Source organism: Larus michahellis, chromosome 2, assembly GCF_964199755.1.
Source record: "Larus michahellis chromosome 2, bLarMic1.1, whole genome shotgun sequence".
NCBI classification, from domain to species: Eukaryota; Metazoa; Chordata; class Aves; order Charadriiformes; family Laridae; genus Larus; species Larus michahellis.
This window is the reverse complement of record NC_133897.1, coordinates 123,728,676-123,749,817: the sequence shown is the minus strand read 5'-3', so window position 1 is coordinate 123,749,817 and position 21,142 is coordinate 123,728,676. Positions and strand designations below refer to the sequence as shown.

Sequence of the window (21,142 nt, the reverse complement as noted above, 5' to 3'; positions counted from 1 at the left end):
TTAATACCGAGAGAGAGCAGAGAGATTTAAGTAGAATAGATACTCCTACCAGGCTTCAGAGAGGGCTGTGAAATGGATGCACGTTATCTTTTGGGGAATGACAGCTCTTTGTTGTCTTCTTTTCTACTTATTCAGAGTGCAGCACGCACTTTTCTCTACAAGCCATCCCCTTGCCTGTTTTGCTGTGCAATAAAACCTGAGTTAATCCCCAGGCAAAAGTCAACTTTTATCATGCAGTGCTGTAGAACCACTAATGCAATTTTAGGTGTCCTTTTGCCTTTTTTCAAATCTCTGATACATTTGCTGAATTTCTTCACTTAAAATAAAAAGATAAATTTTCGTGCTTCACAAACTGTCACCCTTGTTTAACTGTTATGACAGGGTGTATAGTCTGGGTAATGCCCATGTCTGCAAGTATGCTTTCCGCTCCCCCACCAAGCTCCTATTTTCATAGTGGGACACTACATTAAAAAAATTGGGAGCCACATGCCGCCCACAAAAGAATTCTGAGGGGGGGCTCCTACCTACCCCCAGATTATTTTGCCAGATTCTTGAATATAGTAGACAATCTGGATCGTTGCTTATATGCAGGCTTGGTGGTGATGGTAGTTCCTGTTGTGTTGTGATACACTTTTTTTTTCTTTTAAAGGATCAAGAATAAGTTGGACAGAGGAGGAGTAGTTCAAGATTTTGTTCGCTCCCTGGAACAGCTCTCTAATCCCATAATGCTTTTTAAGGTAAAGTGTGGGGGTTTTTTTATTCCCCCCTCCTCTTTCCCTTCATTCCTCACCCTCTATTTAGGAAAGAGAGTGCTGGGTGGGGCTTGCTTGCAGTTCGGTTGACACCGCAGCCGTGGGATGCGGTTCAACCCAGAGTCAACTGGTGATGGTGTCGGGCTGCTGTCAGCAACTTTCGCTGGTGATGGCGTCCCTCCCTCGTGCCAGCTGGCTTTTTTGCACTAGCCCTTTTCAGCTTTCTCCTTCAGAGTCTCTGTCCTGCCCCATGGTCAGTCAGTCTTCCTTAATTGGTTTCTCTCTTATGAAGAGAGGCTGAGGGACTTGGTTCTTTTCAGTCTGGAAAAAAGACGGCGGAGGGGGGATCTTATCAATGGTTATAAATACTTAAAGGGTGGGTGTCAGGAGGATGGGGCCAAGCTCTTTTCACTGGTGCCCAGGGACAGGACAAGAGGTAACGGGCACAAACTTGAGCATAGGAAGTTCCACCTAAACATGAGGAGGAACTTCTTTCCTTTGAGGGTGGCAGAGCACTGGAACAGGCTGCCCAGAGAGGTGGTGGAGTCTCCGTCTCTGGAGACATTCAAAACCCACCTGGCCGCGTTCCTGTGCAACCTGCTCTAGGTGACCCTGCTCTGGCAGGGGGATTGGACTAGATGATCTCCAGAGGTCCCTTCCAACCCCTGCCATTCTGTGATTCTGTGAAACTGTTACAGAATTCTTATCTGTGGCCATCTCTATAATTTCTAACTACTTGCGTTCTTATGCCCTTTCCTGGCTCTCTGATGGGCTTCCCTGTCTACACTCTGACCCCATTGTTGAAAGGATTCTCATCTTGTCTTTGATACCACTCCTGGCCCCACAGAGGCTTTCTTAGTTTGCACCAGACACTATGGTAGTAACCACAATTATGTTAATAAAGTAGAAGCATTTTATGGAGAGACAGAATGAAAGGGAAGTATTTCCATAGCCTTTTGATTGCTCTTTTGGTTATCAAAAGACGTGTTAATTGACTATTAATAAATATGGTAACCCAAATGCAATTTGAGCAGATTATCAAATAGTGAGGGTCGGTAAACTTTTTCTCAGTATTCATCTGTTTCTTTCTGTTTGCAGGATTGGGTTGAGGATGTCAAAAATGAGTTGGTAAAAGCTCAGAGGAATAAAAATAAGCTTAAGGAAATGTATGAAGGAATGTACAAGAATCTGGGAAACTTAGAGGCTCCTGGCCTTGGATTGATGAGGAAAAGGTTTATTCAGGTATGTGTGATTACTGAGAAGTGCTGGCAACGCGTGCTTTTCCAGAAGGCACTAGATAGTCAAAAGAGGGGACCAGATCACAGCTTTTACAGGTGCTGCAGGACTTGATGAGACGAGAGATCAAGTCAGGAGTACAGGACTGGGTTTTCTTTGCTAGAAGCTATGAACTTAGTATAGTTCAACTTCCACTTCCGACTGCCCCATAAAACTAAATGTTCCCTCTTACACAGCTTCTGCCTCCACTCCCTGCATGCTGGCAGGTTCTCAGGGCCTGGGCCTCTCTGACCATCCATGAACTTGCACAGGAATCTGGCCTTGTTTTTGTTGTTTGTTTTTTTTTTTTCCCTGCTGCCAAGGATGTATGAGCACTTTAGGGTGTTTTGCTGTACTATGCTACTCAAATTTGCTGCTGATACCAAGTTATTTAGGGTAGGTTGTTCAGAAGAGTTACAACTGTGAAGAATTATAGAAAGGACTTTACAAAACTCACGGAGATCTAAAATAGTGAAAGTCAGTGTAGAAAAATGAAGCGATGCATGTGGCAAAAAAAAAGAAAGCCCTAGTTTTGTATATAAATTCTTTGTGTTTGAGCTGGCTATGGCAATTCAAGAACCAAACCTTGATTTGTGATAGTTCTGTGAAAACGTCGTCTTTGAATACTCAAGAGTGGTCAGGAAAGAAAAGTGACTGTTAGTCATTATTAAGAATAGAGAACGAAACATGGATTCATGCACTGACGTAGCAGCCTTCTCTGACTCCTGCTTCTTGAACACTGTAGTCCTCATCTGTAGTTCTCAATATAAGTATAAAGAAACCAAAGAAGGTTCAGAGCAGCAAGAATAATCAGAGGTACTGAGTAACCTCTGTACAAGGAACAACTTTAGCATTCCTCCAGTTAGAAAAGACACAATGAGGGCAGATACAATAAGGCTCTCAACATCAGGAGTGCCAAGCATGGAGTAAATATTCTGTGGAAATGGCAAGTTCAAAACACACAGGAGAAGTGTTTCTTCATTCAGTACCCACTGAAGTGCTGAACTCCTGCTGCAGGGTATTATGGATGCTTTTATCGGTTCAAATAGCAAGTAGACAATAGCGTGGGGAGGAGGAAAATGCTTGGAGAGCGTTTACATACCAATGCACCCTTCTGGGTCCAGAAATCCCTGAGCTGCAAATCCCTGGAGGCCAGGAGAGATGCTCTTATAGAAGCACCGACATATGCTTGTACTGTATGCGCACAGCCCAGTGGCCAGGTCTCTCCCCTATGGCCACTCTTATGTCACATTAGCATCAGATAAACTTAGAATGTCTCTTGGGAGACTACTTTTCCATGAGCAGGGAAAAGGTGCAGGATGAGAGTAAGGCGTGGGTTCGGGAGGAGGTGACGGGATACAGCAGCAGGAAGGTCAGCTGGGAGTTTGGGAGCATACTAGCCCTTTTAATATGTCGCTGCAAGATAAGCTGGGTCTCTGATGATAATGACTTTAAACTTAAGAGTAGAATACAGGGATAAGAATTTGCAGGGGTGGGGGTGGAGGGAGAGGAGCAGCTGTAGGTTGAGCCACAGAGGGTACAAGCGCAGCAAGGGACCTAGCAGGCACGAGGACAAAGGCAGCCAGCGCTTGGTTTCTGGGATGGTTTGTGTCCACTTTGGCCCACTTGAAAAAATCCATGGCTCTCTAAAAAGCTGGAATGTGTGCCGTAGGAGACAATGCTGCAAGTAGTGCTGATGGATTTTTTTTTTTCTTTTTTTTTTTTAAATTGTTATTGAATTAACAGAGTAGGGAGAGACGAGCAAGGGAGATGCTGGAAGGGGGGTGGTGGGGTTGTTCCCCTCTGTTGGAGAAGAGGGAGAGCAATATCCCTTTCACACACCAGCGGCTGCAGGAGAAGAATGTAAGGGGGTGGTGAACAGACTCTCAATTCTTTGCCTTCTTGCTTAGTGGAGAAACAGTGTGCTGTCAGGATAACTGTAGTTTCTTTAGCGTCCTTGCTGGGGAAAGAAAAAAAGTTGTATCTCTTGACTGACACATAAAATTGTTCTAATATGCCAAGCGCTTCAGGCTTGTAATCTTCACATTTATTATTTATATACAGTTTCAATTGTAATTTAAACAATAAAAAAATCTTGCTTTTATTTTTCACATGAAATTCCAGTAATGCATAAATTAAACGCTGCTGATGGATTGTGTTAATTAAAATACAGTATTAAGGCTATTAAATGTTTGCTGCCTTGAATTTTAAAGGAAGTCAAAGAACAGAGCAGAGAAAGCAATTGGATGATCATCTGGAAATAGATTTAAAGTGATAAAGAAGTTGACTGTAGCAGTCTTTTCTTCAGAAGGATAATATTTTCTGTATTTTCAGTTACTTCAGAGAAATAGCTGTGTCCTTCTTAGCTTGAGAGAAAAATGATCAGGCATTTAAAAAACAAGTGAGCTTACATATCTTTCCAAGCCATTAATACCAGTGAGGTCCAAGAGGGGACATCTGTTTTTTCTAGAACCTTGAATTATGAAGACAAGAAGTCAGTTCAGTTAACTGCTTGCAGATAATACTTACTTTGTTTATTAAATGGATCAGTATGAAATGTCTTTGCAGTTCTCCGTTATCAGGATATTTTAAATACTTTAAAAATATGGTTTTATACATTTTACATTCAAATTATCTCAAAGCAAGTCATGAATAATAAATGTGATAGTAAATAAAAAATTTAAATTGACACTTGCTAACATAATGCAAAAAAATTCTCTTAATACATGAAGCTATATGGCATGCATTACATATACGTGTAATATATCTTTTGGTTAGCAAAAAAGGTATATATAAAATTAGCTAGGCTCTATTTGCTTGCTATTTAGTATGGTTGCTGCTAGTTTAAAAAAAAAAAAAAAAAGGGCAAAAAAACAACAACCAAAAAAAACCCACCAAAAAAAATGCCTCAGACCTCCCATAAAGCACAGAGTATTCAAGTTCTAAGGGGGGAAGAAAAGGTTAAGTAACTTATCCATCTGTTTGGGCTTTTTTAGCATTTGTAAATTGAACAGTTGAGGGTTTTTTGGTTTTTTTGCAGCAGTTTGAAAGTGTGGTAACACCTAAAGACTGGGACGTCAATTAAATGTTCTGATAATAATCCTATAGTTAGCGTCATAATGGGATTTGTATTTGTTTAATAGGTACAAATTTAAATATTTGTATTTTATATTAATATTTTACTAGCTGTTCTTAAATTTTTGTAAGCAGGTGAAGTACACGTATTAAGTTTACTGAGCAGCTTTATTGATATGCTCACTCAGAATCGAACTGCAGCCAGAGGAGGTAAGGAGGGAAAAGCTTCCCATTTTGGTATGGCAAAAAGGTTTATAATCTAATTCTACAGATCTCTGATATCACTGCATTGGTGAAATGTAGTTATTTCTGTTGATGATAGCTGGTGGGTCTACCAACAGGCAGTCAAAAAGTTTTGACAGACTAGAAATAATGGAGAAAAAAAGAACTGGAGTGGAAGGAAGACTGATATATTTTGGGAGCTCAGATGAACTTGTGTTTGTAGATAGGAAGGTACCGTTTTGGTGTCCTTGGGGAGTTCCTAGCACTGTGCTAGCACGATTCCTTTCTGTAAATGAACCTCAGGCTTTTGGGAAGGACTTTGACCGTCATTTTGGAAGAGGTGGTTCAGAACTGTTGGATATGAAGGCCAGTGACTTTGACGAGATTGCAGTTTCTCTCCTCTTAAAAATGAACAAAAACCATAAAGAACCTGGAAACCTGAAAGAATGTTCACCGTGGATGAGTGAATTCAAAGCTGAGTTCTTGAGGAGCGAACTAGAGGTTCCTGGTAAGTTCCCCCTCAGTGTCAATGGTGACCCATCCCTTAGAAGAAAGTTGCTACTTTTGAGCTCTACTTCTTATGTTGGCTGTATGGCCCTTCTTTCTGTCAGAGGTAGATTTCATCTGAAATAACTCTGATCATTTGTCTCTTAAATCTGTTCTTAAGCTGTAGTCCTGATTTTTAAAATTGTATCTAAAATTTAAAAGGCTTGAAGCCAGGAAATCTGGTCTATAAATCTAATATAATAGGTCTATAAATCTAATATAAGTTTAAATCCAGTTCAAAGGGGATGTGTCCTCTTAAACCACTAAGAGCTACAATACTAACAGCTTAAGAAGGAAAAAATATTAGTAATTCACAGATAAAGTTATATGATGTGTATAATGGATTTCTATGCATTTTAAAATATTTTCTTCGTAGTTATCATTCTGACAATTTGACAAAATATTAGGAAGTGTGTTCTGTTCTTACATGCTTTAAAAAAAAAAAAAAAATTGGCCTATGTAACGTTTTTCTTCTTTTATTTGTTTTCCACTACCACTTCAGGGCAGTATGATGGAAAAGGGAAACCATTGCCAGAGTACCATGCAAAAATCTCTGGATTTGATGAACGGGTATGTTTATAAGCTTGAGTCAAAATCCTGTTTGGTATAAATTTGAGTCTGTATTCCATTTGAAGAATTTGACAATAGCGAGGTTGTTGCTTGTGTACGCATCTTGCAGCCCATAAAGGAAATAGGCATTTGTTCTTCTGGTAGTAATGGAGCAACTTGATTATGCCATCCAAGAATGCCAGATATGCTTAATTTCAGAGATGATTCTGTAAGGCCAAGTCTTCTTTCACAAATATTTTGCTTTTTCCCTGTCTTTTTCCAAGATAAGCGTAATGGAATCCTTGAGGAAACCAAAACGTATAACAATCCGAGGCAGTGATGAGCAGGAGTATCCTTTTCTTGTCAAAGGTGGTGAAGACCTGCGACAAGACCAACGTATTGAGCAGCTGTTTGATGTAATGAACATCATCCTTTCCCAAGATGCTTCGTGTAGCCAAAGGAATATGCAGTTAAAAACTTACCAGGTCATCCCCATGACAACAAGGTGGGTGTTCTATCTTGAAGGTACAGAATGTTCACGTCTATTACTGTTGAGACATTGGAAAGTGAAATTTCTGCATGCCAGATTCTGGTTCAGAGTGCTTTGAGTATTGGTTTTTTGTTTTGGTTTTTTTTTTCTTTTCCTTTTAAAATAACATTGAAATTGCTTTGTCCGCAAGCTGTTTTTCAGAGTGTATTTAAATTGGTAGCTTTCAACCTTCTTTTAGCAGGGCCTAGAACATGTTGCTTCCTATTTGTGGTGTTCCTCTAAAGTTCAACTCTGAGCTACTTGTTCACATCTCCGATTACTTTTGTTCCAGACTGGGACTCATCAAGTGGCTGGAAAATACTTGTACTTTAAAAGATTTCCTTAAGAATAGCATGTCTGAAGAGGAAGACATCAACTATAACAGGTGATGCCTGGTTTAGCTGTCTGCTCCTACAGAGACCACTACTAATGGCTTTCTCGTGATACCGACAATTTTGTGGCCGCATTTTCTTTTTTCAAAAGAAAGAAATGAAAGCGCCTATAAGCAAGGAGGCAGTTTGTATTTCCTGACCCAAATTAGTAATTGGCAACTGTTTGTTTAATGAGTACCATTGTACCTGGAATATCCTCCACCCAGCTTGTTTAAACAAGAGGCTTATAATCATGTGTGACATCATCATCATCACCATTTCCTTATCAGCAAATTGGTTTTACAAGCAGAGGATTTTGATCTCTTGATTCGATCAGGCAGGAAATGGACGTAGGTCAGCGAGGAGGGGAGCAGAGGGGAGGGGAGCGGAGCAGAGACAGAGCTTTTCAGAACCCGGGCTCCTCAGTGAGTGACGGGGGAAATTGGCAGCAGATGCACAAATCACAACTGTAAAAGAACACAGTCTCTGACTTTATACAAATACCGTGTTTGAATAAATCAGCTTGCTTTCTCTTGATTGTAATTGGGGGATGAATCTTTGTAAAATTGATTTAATTCTGGCATCTCAGCCTGTTTCTATCCTGGAATTTAGAAATGTGGTTTTATTTACCAACGTTGTTCTTAGTACATTGTCTCTGTTTGGGTTTGTCAAAGTGGTGATGTCACCATTTATTTTCACTAGTTCTCTTGTTTATGGGGTAGGTTGGAGGAATCTTCCAGTGTGGAAGTTGTGAACCCCAAAGAGTCTTTATTTCTATAATAGCTACTTGGTTTCTGAGCAGTTTAGGAACTGCTATAGTTCCTGCATTACTGCTGTCTGCTTCACCTTTGTGTTGGTCTCAATTCATTGACTGGGAAAGTGAAGGAAAACTCACGTGGAATGAACATCATGAGGGGAGAAAATTTCTAATGTATTAAACGTAGAAGCTTAGTGTCTTTCTAAAGAAAGTTAATGAATTATCCCAAAAAATAACTTTATTATATTGTTCTATATAGACCTTAACTATTTTCCCATATGTTCTTCAATCAAGTCAATTAAGACACTTTATATTGAGCTATGGTTGAATGACAGCACTCACAAAGGAAAATTCTGATTAAATCCTTGCTGGCAATATCCCGGTTGGGGTGGGGGAAATAACTTTCTGAAGTTTTGAAATCATTTTCTTTAGCCCAAAGTGATGGGCTGTGCAGTCTGTAAATGATGAATACTTCTTACATGGAAAGGATCTCTCTATCTCAGAACATGCTTTGGAAGGAAGAGAGAAGGCAGGTGCTCTGCTAAGTTACTGCCCCTGTGGGATAGAAGTTTAAGGTCTAGTGTATTTAGTTAAGATGGGAGAAAAATATCAAATTATTCTATAAGCAGTGCGACTAATGAAGACTGGCTTCTTATGGATTAATAGTTTAAGTCCAAGCCCCCCATTTCGCCCCTCCCGTACACCCTGAGGAGATAATGGACTGCCTTTCTGTGCTCCCCACCTGTTTGGATGGACAAGCGGCAGCACGTACTGTGGTAGGCTACATAAGCCTTCTCAAATGGATGCGAGGCTGCGTTAAAAATATCTTTCCCTCCCTGGAGAATTTATTTCGGGCCTTTCTTCTCAAGGCAGCGTCTAATTTTCACGGTACCTATTGACAGATTAACACCTTTGAGATGTTCTTAATCTTCTGTCGGATATGACTGAAATGCATTCAGGGCTGGGGGGAAGGAGGTGGATGGATCAGCGTATGCACTGACTGCATAAACTTCATTTCCATAGCAAGGCTAAAATTAATGTAGGCTGTAGCTTCCTGACTCCTGTGCATGAAAATCGCATGGGTCATAGCGGCACGCAGCCTGCAGGTATTCGAGTACAGAGTGGTAAGTTAATGAAGGGAAATCATCAGCCCCCTTTTTTTTTTTTTTTTTTTTTTTTTTTTTTTTTTTTGCCCCTAGCAAAAGAGGACCTCGTGCCACCTATACGGAGTGGCTGTCCAAGATGGGGGGGAAAGCGCAAGGCATCTCTCGATACCACGTTATGTACAGGTAGGTTTCAAAAGAGAACTGCATGTAAAATGTAGAAAGTAGAGTGTGCACACTCAGAGTTGTAGAAATTCCAGAGAAATTCCAGGAAAAATATGATCTGTGTTATAATACGCTGGCTGGATCTGATTTTTGCCCATTTTACTGCTTTGTCTTCATGGAGGTGCTCTGCAAGTGGAGTTATGTACTGCCAAAATCCCACCAGAGCACAGGGGTTCTTCCAGAAGCTTGCTCGCTTCCTTAAGAAAGTGTCTAGAAGCAGCTGCTCCTCTTCAGCTTTATTTTCTAGGTGTCTTGTTTGTGATGATGCCATTCGGTGGGCTGCCTCAGAGCCAGAGCCCCTGCTGAAGTTGGACAAGGAAAATCACTGTGATTCACTGAGAATTTAAGAATGTTTGATCGTTTGGGTCACGACTTGAGCATCCTCTCAGAGGAATTTCCACACCTGCCCAGATCTAGCGCTGCAGGGGGGGAAGCGAGGTTTCCAGTGGGGCGTTTCTGATGAACTCATAACCCGCTTAAGGAAGCGTCTTGCTTTTTAAAGAAAAACTTTGACTCGTTTAAATGAGTACATCTACATTAATACTTGTATTCAGAGCCAGAATGTGCTTCACCCGCACTTGCCTCACGTTGGCTTGCAATTGCAGAGCGGTCCCCTAGTACACAAATTTGCTCCTTTCACACAAAGCTAGGCTGGCAAGGAGAGAAGGAGAGCACCCCTCGGCTGGAAGGAGAGCACCCAGCACATTCCAGCTGCTTGGGAGCATTCAGTTCCCAGGAGCAGACATGGGCTAGGGCAGAGCAGTCACCTTCCCTCCCCAAATGTGTGCAGCGTGGTTGTCCTCAGCACCAACCATTTAGTTCTGTTGCCTGCCCTGGTGCCGCGTTACTTTCTAGTACGGATCCAGCCCCTGCGTGCTGCTGAGAGATCTAATTTGGGCCTCGGTTTCTCTGCTTGGAAGAGACTGTCCAGTCAGAAAGAGCACAATTGTATTGCTCTATTAAAACTTAACCCAGCCACTTACTTTGGGGGAAACTAGGCAAGACTACGTACTGGTTTTTATTGAGGAATGTCAGTCCTGGAAATAACTGTTGGGAGAAAAAGAGAGGAAGGGGTATTTTTAATATCAGATAAAAAATTTGGGGCAAACTCTCTGTGCAACTTCCTGTACTGTGTACTGGGGTAAGCAAAACGTGCTAATGTGGTCATGTACACATCTTACCTTTTAACCTCCCGTGGGCTGGTATTTCGGTAGCTAACATTATTCCTTCATTAATTTGCAGAAATGCTAGCCGTACAGAAGCAGTTACGTCTTTCAAAAGCAGGGAAAGCAGTGTTCCAGAAGACCTGCTGCGGTGAGTGCGCCGTTAATGACTGCACCTTGTGAAACGAGTGCGTTGGCGTTTTAGCTGTATGCAGCAAGCGACTTCTGTTCCGTTTAGGCGAGCCTTTGTGAAAATGAGTACGTCCCCTGAAGCCTTCCTGTCTCTGCGGTCCCATTTTGCCAGTTCTCACGCACTGATGTGCATCAGCCACTGGATACTCGGTATTGGGGACAGACATCTGTCCAACTTCATGATTAACAAGGAGACAGGTGGTATGGTGGGAATAGACTTCGGATACGCATTTGGCTCAGCTACGCAGGTATTTGTTTTCTAATTAATTAGTTACAGCTTTTGCGTTTATTATGCACGATGACACATGTATTCTCGGTACTAAATTCGATGTTCCTCGTTTGCCATCGTTCTGATGCAAAGTAATCTTTACGAGTTATTTCTAGTTAATAGAATAAAATGTCTTTTTCCAGATATTGTCAGACAAGCAGGGAGCTGTAGAGTTTCACAGAGTCTATATGGTGGTGTTTCGTGTAGCTCAGCCATGCTTTCGACCGCTATCACTAAATATTCATGACTAGAGCTTTGATGTCACAACTTGGTCCTGTTTTACCGTGTTGCACATTATTTTCAGTTAAGTGACCGAGAGGGTTTCAAAGCTTAAAAAGAACAAAATATTTATTTCTCATCCTTCTGTTCCAAGGTTTCTTAATTCTCATTTTCTTTTGACTGTCCTTCCCCTTGGCTAGTTTTTGGGCGTGCCGGAGTTGATGCCTTTTCGTCTGACTCGCCAGTTTGTTAATCTGATGATGCCGGTGAAAGAGTGGGGTCTCATGTACAGTGTGATGGTGCATGCCCTAAGGGCTTATCGTGCCAATCCAGATCTCCTCATCAGCACAATGGATGTCTTTGTAAAAGAGCCTTCTTTGGACTGGAAGGTGAGATTTTTCCTTTTTATTCATGTGAAAATTCTTAAACTGTGACGAGGATACAAATCTGGTCAAAAAGAATGTATTTCTTGATGCTCGCTCTCAGTGCTCTTTTTATCTTTCTTTTTTTTTCATCGAGTTCTCAGAGAAACTGAACTTAAAGGATTTAAAATGACAGAATTGTGTATTGATGGACAAAGAATTGCAGCACATGTCTGTGTTATCAGTGTACTGTTCTTTATCTGCGTGATAATCCTAAAAATGTGGCTATCTCTTGATCACGTTATGTCACTTATGGCAGCAGCATAAATATTTTCAGCTTTTTGCATTGACCCTCTTAAATTTACCTAGCAACACTGTATATATCAAACTAAAAATTACAGAGGAAAAAAATCTGAAACTAGTTGCACTTCAGTAACTCCAGTTGTAAATTAAATTTTAAGTCACAGGCAGGCTAGATTTCATCTCACTGCTTTGTCCTCTGTTGCGTCCGCAGTTAAGAGTTACTGGCTTGACTTGCTGTGATGTGGCAGCTTAAAGGTCTTTTTAAGTATGTGATTTATGATAAAGAGGGCGAATTTGTTTTCTCTTTAGAACTTTGAACAAAGACAGCTGAAAAAAGGAGGCACGTGGATTAAGGAAATAAACACATCTGAAGTAAACTGGTACCCCTTGCAAAAAGTCAGCTACGTCAAAAGAAAGCTCACAGGTGCCAATCCAGCAAGAATCACTTGGTAAGATGCTCTGCTTTGGCTTTAAGCTGCGCCACTAAGAGCTTTGGCAGTCTCCTCCTTCAGATAGAATGGCAGCTAGGAGAAGAGAAGAGGCAGACAGGGCAAAATTTCAACAAACCTCCTGTCAGAATCGTTTTGGTGCACGTACAAGCTCTCTGAATCACCCTGCCAGCCCAAACACCAGATATCTCCCTGTGAGTCGTCTTGCTCCAGCTCAGGCCTCCTGAGCAGTTTTACTGTTCCTGGCAACACACACATCGCCGCCCTGGAAGCCTGCTGCACTTCTCACGCCTCACACTGCTGTTCTTTATGTTCGTCTCCACAGCTCTTAGGCTAGGGGGTAGTATTTAAATGGATTCGCTTCTGCTGGGCAGTTGCTTGAAATGGAACCTGAACCAGCTGTATGAGAGGCACGGAGGTAAACTGCTTCCCAAAACCATCCAATTCAAATCTGATGGCGTTCTCAGCTTATTTATGTCAGTCTGGTCGAGTCTGGCTCAAGCCAGAATGCCTTTGAAGTTCAGTTAAAGTACAATTAATCCCTTCCATCCTTTTCTAAAAAGACATTTTGTATTAATCAAGGAAAAAAAATAAATGCAAAGAAAGCAAGTCTGTTTTAAAACCATACAAATAGTGAAAAGTGCAGGACTTGGGAGGAGTCCCTTTTGCAGTCAAGGCTGAACTGGAAAAGGCAGCAAAACACTTCTTGCAGACACAAATCAGCAGGACAGGTGAGGAGATAAACCAGCTTGGATGTGAACTGCTGCATCCTTCTTTCTGCTAGAGACCTTTGACAGGATTGAAACGGTAAATATTCAGACACCTGAAATCACCGGGCTTCACTGACTAAGGCTCCTACAGCTCTTGAACAGTCTCCACATCTTGAAAAACAAAGCTGCTTGAACGCTGTTCAAGTACCATTTCGTATTTTAAAATCAATCTTGGATTTTTCGCTTGTTTCTGTTAGTAAAGAGCTTATTTTTGTGTTCTCAATTTCAGTGACGAACTACGCCTGGGCCACGAGAAGTCGCCTTCTTATAATGATTTTGCAGCTGTGGCTCGTGGCAACGCTGATCATAACGTCAGAGCCAAAGAGCCAGAGGATGGACTTTCAGAAGAGACCCAAGTGAGGTGCCTGATCGATCAGGCCACAGACCCCAACGTTCTCGGCAGAGTCTGGGAAGGTTGGGAGCCCTGGATGTGAGGGACCGCTCTCTAAAGCCCAATCTGCCAGGGGGAGCGTCCCCTAAAACACAGCTTTTAAGCCAAAAGGAAATTTTTAAAATCCATTTTAAGGCCAAAAAGGGAAAAAACAAAAGCTCTTAACCACTTTTATCATCATTGGTTAACTTGAATAAAATGGAAAATAATTTTTTTTTTTTATTAAAGCTGTATTCAAACCGCGATTTTTAGTGGCAACAAAGCAGCTTTATTGTTTTTGTGTTAAAATCAACGTAGAAAGAAATTGAGAGGCTCTAGAGCTTAAAGACTTATTTGAAAGGCACTGAGATTACTCGGAGGAAAGCACAAATTCATACTCTGCGAACTTGTAGGCGTCCTTCTGGTGAAAGTCTGTACTTTTGTCTTTTACAGAGACCTCGATGACAATCAGCTGAAGCCATGCTGCAGACGTGTTATTTGTAATTAAAACGAGATTTTCCTATCAATAGAAACGGTGAAGCACATGGTAAAATTAAACAGAAAATGGCTTTTAGCTCTAGGGAACACCTAAAGTATCTGGATGGTTATTTCATTAGCGGATTATGAAAAGCAACGATTTGTCCCTGTTTGTCCCAGCAGATTGGTTTTTTTAACAATTGGAAGTTATACTCTGTTATCTCTGTCCTTTAGAAGTCTGCGCCCCTCGTGTTGTATTCATTTCTTCGGCCAAAGCCAAAAGCCGCCCCTGCGGAGGCAGCGGAGCGCTGGGAGCTTCTTGCCGTAACCCGCGCCGGAGCGGCGGCTGCGCTCTGGCACTGCCGAGGCGGGGAAGCGGCGCCAGATGTGGCTCTTCCGCCCTGGCAGCCGGCGCTCAGGTAACCTTGGGGGCAAGTTCGGCTCAGCACAAGGCGGCAAGCGGGGAAAGAGACGTCTCGAAGATATTACAGTTGTTTATTACCCACAATTCACTGTGGGAGATAGTTTCCATTGAGGCTTTTAATAATTGTCATAAAAGGGGTAATAAAAACGAGTCTTTGCCCTTTCCCTGCTGCCTCGGTGGCCATGTGGCACTCCTGGGCTCGCTGAGGGCCACGGCTGCCCCTGGCACCAGGCTCAAATGAGTCTTTCAGCTGGAGAGCAGAGGAATCTGCCTCCTGGATACAACTCCATGAAAAACTTGGGATGGGGAAGATCGCTCGCTGAGGCCTCATCCATAGGGAGGGAGCGCTTTTATTTCAAACAGTTCCCAGCAACAATTACGGTTTGTTACCTTCCTTCTCAATAAAGATGTGCAATTCTTCATGTTACAAATGAAGAAATTCAGAATCTTGGCATCGGATTTTATTAATTAAAAATACTGTTTGGCTGTATTTTTGTAGAGGAAACACCTATTGAAAAATAAAAATAAACTTTTGGATGTACACTTCATTTCAAAAGTTAATTTAGGGCACTTCAATCGCAGAAACCATCCACGTTTACCCATAGTGATAACTGATGGGCAGCCTTTTTTTTTCGTAAGCGGGTGGTACGGTCTGTTTTTATATACACTTGTGTCTTGGTGTATTTTGTTCTTTTTGATCTCTGGTGCCAATAAGGACGGTGGCACCATGACTAAAGCTTGGTGAGGTGAGGCACTCGCCTTTCACATTGTCACTCCACCAATATAAGAAAGTTAAAGCACAATAAAAAGCTGCATGAAAAGGCTGGGGGCCCATCTGGAAATCAAGTGGCCGCTCGTACGAGGTGTTTAATTGCACTTTTGGCACATACCTCAGATATTTACTGGGTACTTTGCCCTGTACTGCGGAGGACAAAGTTTAGGTTTATAGTTTAACGAGGCTCTTCTCGTAGGACTTTTGATACCTTCGGCACCAATAGATGTTTGTGCGCGGCAGGCCTCCCTCCGCTGCCAACTGAGGTTTCCTTGGACTTTTGGAAGGGTCTGGAGCAGGAATGGAGCCCGGCTCTTACAGGGGCAGGGGCTCTGGTGCCTTCCTCTCCCTCTGGTCCATAGCAAAAGGCCCTTGGTGGGGGGTGAAAGGCTCTGAGACAGGGGAAAGTAGCCCTGATGGTGCAAAAGAGCTTAGAATATGTCCATGATACTAAAAATAGTTAAAAGCTCCATCTTCGCTCTAAAATAAGTGCTATAACTGGAAGCCCCAGCTACATCAGTGCTACTAGTGGTGTATTGGTGGAGCAAGTGGAGTTGCCCTAACGGCGCTTTCCCTGTGCAGCCCAGTGAGCCCGAAAATACCCTCCAACGTCTGTGGATCGTGGCTGCTCTCCCCAGCCCCGACGGGGGAGTGCTGTGCTCGATAAAATCCAGCCGCTCACCGGGGAGGTTGGAGCTGGCCCGCAAGGCAGCAAGGAGGGCTCTGACGCAGGGAGAACCCCCAGCCGCTGGACTCGCTGCTTCGCCGGGTGGGTTTGTTCAGCTTCTGGAAAACAATATGATGACGAGCGGCTCGGAATCGGAGGCTGCTTCTGGTCTCACCATGCAAAACAAACCTTAGCGACTATCCAGAAGTACGGCAGAGTTTTTCCTTCCCAGATTAAATAACCAGATGTGCACTATGTCCAGAAATTCATTAGTTGCATCTAAGAAGCAATGTCAACCATTAGCATATATTCTCAGTAGGTTTTTCTTAGCGTTTGGGGTAATATTCGTGCTCAAAGTAGTCATCACCGTCCCTGACATCTTATAATTTCTCCCTAACTAAAAATAATAACAGTGCTCAACGCAGAGGAGAGCTCTGCAGCTGCAGCCCCCTTTCCCAGCTGATAAAGGGGCTCCTGCATCCCGCTGCTTGTGCTCAGGGTTGTTCTTAGTGCCCACCAACACCCCCCCGTTTAAATGCTGTCTTCTCCCAAAACTTCACAGTTTTCCAAATCAGGGTGTTGAAATAAGGATTTGTTATCGCTGCTTTAAAATGCCTTTCCCCCCCCTCCCCCGCCCCTAAATACTGAGGATGAGGGTCTGCTGAGTCACTTATATTAACACCGTGTGCCTCATTAGGAAATAACCTGGAGTTTAAAAATTTCATTTTTAAGCTGTGTTGCTTGTAAGAAATGGCACCTACGTGGAAAGGTCGCACCCTGGCAGCCACCCTCGGCACTGAACGGTGTCACTGGTCTTGTAGCAAAGCTACCAAAGAGCTACATCTCACGTTACACCAACAGTGTCCAGAATAGGGTGTTACGGTTTGGGTTTTTTTGTTGCAAAAAGTTTTGGGAAGGAGTGGCCTTAAGGGATTGGAAATTATTTGGTTACAGTTTCCATATTATGTACAGGGGTTTTGGGTTTGCGTTTTGGTCACTTTGGGTTTTTTTCCCTTTTTGATGGGACAGGAGAGGGGAACGCTCATCTACCTGTCCGTTAAACTCCCGGTTAAGGCTACTGTGCAAGATTTCATTTGGTGAGGCAGAAAGCGTAGCTGTGAATTTGAGCTCACGAGTCTCGTCCCTGCTGGAAACTCGGGCAAAACCTGTAGCAGGAAAAGGTTCAGAGCATCCGCCAAAAAGCGTGAGAAACAGAGGAGCGCAGGGTCTGAGGTTTTGCTGCTGGGGCACTGGGCCTTTTGGGAGCCCAGGTACGTGGAAGATTTAATTCAGCAGCCACAAGCGCAGCTGAACAAGCCGAGCTGGGGCTGGCACCGCTGAGCTCAAACGCCCGCAGGGAGTCAGAGCACAGAGTTTAAAAGAGCTAAAAAGAAAAACCCTTTCATTTACCAGCGAGTTCTTCAGCCGCTAACAGTGGGGTGGCCGCGGGCTGGGTCACTGCAATGAACTGACCCAAGTGACCACAAGTGAGGAGCAAAACGCTGTCAGAGCCCTCCAGGAGACGGAGCCGGCAGCAGCCCTGGCGATGGTGGGACAGGAGGTAGGGAGGGTCCATCCAGCAGCCACCGCTCTGGCTTATGATAGCCAACACCAACCTCCAGGAGGTTCTGTCCCTCCCCTAGGAGTGACTTGGCAGGTTTTTAACTCTCCCTGGACAACTTGCACCTCCTCACCTGTACGTCCCATTCCCCCAAGTCCCTGGTCAGCCCCCAAGTGCCAGTCCTGGCTTCTAGCTCTTGAATGAAACCGTCACTGCACCCCCTGCTTCTTGCTGGGGGGAGGAGAAAACCAGGCAAACCACCCCCCCCACCTTTTTCACCCTTATCACCTGGCTCTTTGTCACCTTTCCCTCTGGTGCTGTGAGGTGCTTCCCCCAGACAAGGTGTCCCGTCCCCCCCCCCGCCAGCAGTCCTGCTCCGCAGCTGCCTCACCCCAGCCCAGGAGTCCCCCAGGAGCCGGTGTCCTGCTGGTGCTGCCTCAGCCCCGTCGCACCCCAAGAGCAGCGAAGGGCTCCGTGGGCTCCGCAGCACCAGCCCAGCCCCACCGGGCTCCCAGCCCTGCTGCCCCAAAGAGCCCCGCGCTTCTGGGTTGCCAGGGGCCAGCATGCCGGGAGGAGGACAGGGAGGCTGAAAGCCAGGCTGAAGCATTGCCCCGTGTCCCCACCTTCCCTGGGTGGCCTGGCTCTCATTTACCAGGAAAAACGAGGCAGAAATAACAGTGGGATTTAGTTCCTGTCCCTGGAGGGCTCAGTGTCCTGGTGCTTCTCTGGGTTAGTGGAGAGGGACTCTATCAGGGAGTGTAGCAACAGGACAAGGGGGGGTCACAGTTTTAAACTGAAAGAGGGGAGATTAGATACTAGGAAGAAATTCTTTCCTGTGAGGGTGGTGAGGCACTGGAACAGGTTGCCCAGGGAGGCTGTGGATGCCCCATCCCTGGAAGTGCTCAAGGCCAGGCTGGATGGGGCTTTGAGCAAACTGGTCTAGTCAGAGGTGTCCCTGCCCATGGCAGAGGGGTTGGAACTAGGTGATCTTTAAGGTCCTTTCCAACCCGAACCATTCTATGATTCTGTGATTCACAGCCAGCACTCTGTAGTTTAAAGTTTCGTCTTTTTTCTGCAAAGTTTTCTCAGAGAAAGGTTTCTTGTCCTCTCTCTCCAGGTGCAAATGCTCCTCTTTGCTTCATTTGGAGCAGGAACCTCAAACAGGTTTTAGAGAAAATATTCTGAAACTCAGATGCTCAAATATTTCTCACTGCTGTTCAAAACTGACTGGAGCTCAGAGAGAAGCCGTGATTCGGTGGGTCAGGTACTCAGCAGGACGGGTGAGGGAACTGAGGGCTTGGCTCTGCTTTGCTCTCCATGACATTATTTATGCAAATGGGAACAGATGCAGCTGCCGAGATGCCAGGAAACAGCACGGCGTGGATATAGTCCTGCCTTCAGCCCAGCGCTTCGGTAAGCGACAAGTATCCCTTACTCACCTGCTGCCGGCTGCTTGGCTGCAGGTGTGGTACTAACCCGGGGCTCCACACCCTCCTTGGCACCCGGGGGAACCCCCCGAAATGCGCTCCTGAAATCACACATCTCGGTTAGGCTCCGCAACCAACTCACCTTCCAGGGGATGGCTCTCGCCGCTCGGTTTTGGGGGCCGGGTAGTGACACCTCTGACCACGAGCTCCGAACACGCCTCCGGGTCCTGACGACACCACGAGCAAAGCTGCACCCTCCACAATGGGGCGTAGGTGTGACATGGGTGGCAGATATCGGGGCTTACACAGGGTTTCCATGCCCAGCAGGTCGCTGTTTATCGAGGGATTTGGGACTCTCATTGCCATCCGGCGGGGTGCCCTGTGGCGGCCGGGCGACCTGGCTGGGAATTGCATCTCTTTTTTGGGGTAACACGTGACGGGTGTTCAATGAGACTGTTGGGGCTGGCGCAGTTGTGCACCGACACCATCTGATGAGCAGCTGCCCTCTGGGGCTGAGGACCTCAGTGAGCTGAAAGCACAACACAGTTCCACGTACAAACAGTTCCACGAGATGCGTTCCAGGACAAATTATACTTTTATGGCTACAACAGGTGAGATGTTATCGCCTACCAGCAATCCACAGACCCTGTCGCAGAGAAGGGGGGGAGAGAGTGGGTGTCACTGCTTCGCACGTCTGAACCACCTTCCCATGCTTGGTGCACCCATCTCTCTACGCTTCCTGCAGAGAAAAAGGTCCGGGAGGACCATGGGACAGTCGCAGTTCCCCGCTGGAGAGCCAGGCCAAGGGCAGGTGGCACAGAGACACAGGACGTGAGCGCACCCCAGGGCTGGAGGGCAGAAAGTAACAACAGGCAGAACTGGCTTTGGGGATATGTATTTTTGGACAATGTGGAACAGGAAAATTGTTTGCTCTAAAAAAAACCCAAAAAAAAGCAACCGCTCGTTGTGTCACTGAGTTCAGTGCTAAACGTTCGTGTAGATAAAGGTTGCGGGATGAAGCCTGTGATGAGCAGATCAAATCAAGTTTATTTAAACACAGCATCTCCCTGGGGTGAACTGCAGCGCCGGAGTTAAAAGCAAAGCAAACCCCCACCCCCCTCCATGCAAAACCTCAAACCTCACCTGCCAGATGCAAAACCTCCCCTGCCGGGCAGAGCACCCCAATCGCCATCCCACCAGCCTTCCCACGAGGAGTTCACAGCCAAAAGGCGAGCGGGTACCAGTCCTGGCCCCACTATTTATGTTAAAATACACACCCCTTTGATAAGCAGCCGCGTTACTGCAACAGCTGCGGCCGCGGCAGATGGAGCCTGGCCCCGAGCGGGGCAGCGGGGCCTGGCATGAACCTGGCATGAGCCGCACGTCCCCACAGTCCCCGGAAAGCCACCACCTCCGGGCGGCACAGCGCTCCGCAGGGCACTCAGCTTCACACCAGCGGTGTTAGATATCCGAGGGCTGGGCTGAAAAGTCAGCGGCTGGGTTAGTCTTACCGAAACGTCGTAAATTTAGCTGGATCTGCTGGAAAAAATATAAAAAATTTTAAAAAAACCCCCAAACTTAAACCAGATTTTTTTTTAAGGGTTATTTATTTATTTATTTATGTAGTTAGTAATTCGGTCAATGGAGCACCTGAGGGTGAAGCCAGGGTTGTTGTTTTTTTTAAACAACCTGCTATATGTAACTGGAAAACGTAGCATTTCACACCTTTGAAATGAAAATATTTTCATTTCTCTGGTACTTGCCAATTTGATGGTAGTAGTTTACTAGATGGGGGGGGACGACACACACACACACATAATCACTTACCATAAGTTTTTAAGGGAGGTTTAACTTCACGCAGTCAGCGTGAGGCACCTCAAGATGCCTCAGCGACCCCTTTCCCACCCGAGCATCCTGCAAGGAGCCGACACCCTGTCACTGGGGGAGCCTCCGGGGGGGGGGGTGCGGATTTACAGCCCTCTCGGGTGAGGCTGCGGAAGGGAGCGGAGCCTCGGGAGGGCGCTAGGGTGATGCGCAGGGAGACACGCGTGGGGCCGGCAGCATCTTTCCCGTATCGCTTCGTCCAAAGCGCCGCTGGGGAAAGTGGTGGTGGGGTGGGGGGGGGTGTAAAACGAGCCTTTTCCGCCAGCTTTTCCGCTGGCACGCGTGGAAATAAGCCAGGAAAAGGGAAAATTAAGGGTCAATCGGAGTGTGGCAGGGGGAAATGGGGGGCCGGTACCGGCGGCGGGGCGGACACCCCCCCGGGGGGACGGGACGGTGCGGGGAGGGGGCAGGCGCCCTTCTGGCGCCTGCC

The 21,142-nt window shown here is 45.2% G+C and overlaps 1 protein-coding gene and 1 long non-coding RNA gene across 6 annotated transcripts in view; one reads left to right on the top strand and one right to left on the bottom strand.

Annotated features, from left to right (window-relative positions):
• The window catches only part of PRKDC (protein kinase, DNA-activated, catalytic subunit), an 85,470-nt gene extending 71,704 nt beyond the window's left edge, over positions 1-13,766 (top strand). For 2 of the 3 annotated variants that reach the window (XM_074576993.1, XM_074576990.1), the window contains exons 75-86: positions 650-737; positions 1,851-1,994; positions 5,628-5,832; positions 6,373-6,440; positions 6,704-6,924; positions 7,241-7,333; positions 9,276-9,365; positions 10,647-10,718; positions 10,806-11,007; positions 11,447-11,635; positions 12,221-12,360; positions 13,360-13,766. In XM_074576993.1, the coding sequence (XP_074433094.1) occupies positions 650-737; positions 1,851-1,994; positions 5,628-5,832; positions 6,373-6,440; positions 6,704-6,924; positions 7,241-7,333; positions 9,276-9,365; positions 10,647-10,718; positions 10,806-11,007; positions 11,447-11,635; positions 12,221-12,360; positions 13,360-13,564 (1,717 nt within the window). In that variant the 3' untranslated portion in view covers positions 13,565-13,766. Of the gene's footprint in view, positions 1-649; positions 738-1,850; positions 1,995-5,237; positions 5,313-5,627; positions 5,833-6,372; positions 6,441-6,703; positions 6,925-7,240; positions 7,334-9,275; positions 9,366-10,646; positions 10,719-10,805; positions 11,008-11,446; positions 11,636-12,220; positions 12,361-13,359 lie in introns of those variants that run through there. The other variant, XR_012585730.1, reaches the window with a different exon arrangement.
• On the bottom strand, positions 13,752-21,077 carry LOC141739532 (uncharacterized). Of its 3 annotated transcripts, XR_012585733.1 has the most exons (5): positions 20,656-21,077; positions 20,479-20,553; positions 19,972-20,364; positions 18,971-19,474; positions 13,752-16,119 (listed from the first exon to the last, which is right to left on the bottom strand). It is a non-coding gene; the product is annotated as an uncharacterized LOC141739532 (long non-coding RNA). The 3 variants fall into 3 exon arrangements; XR_012585732.1 differs by lacking the exon at positions 20,479-20,553 and having other exon boundaries at positions 19,972-20,367; XR_012585731.1 differs by having other exon boundaries at positions 19,972-21,077.
• Between the last annotated feature and the right edge of the window lie 65 nt (positions 21,078-21,142).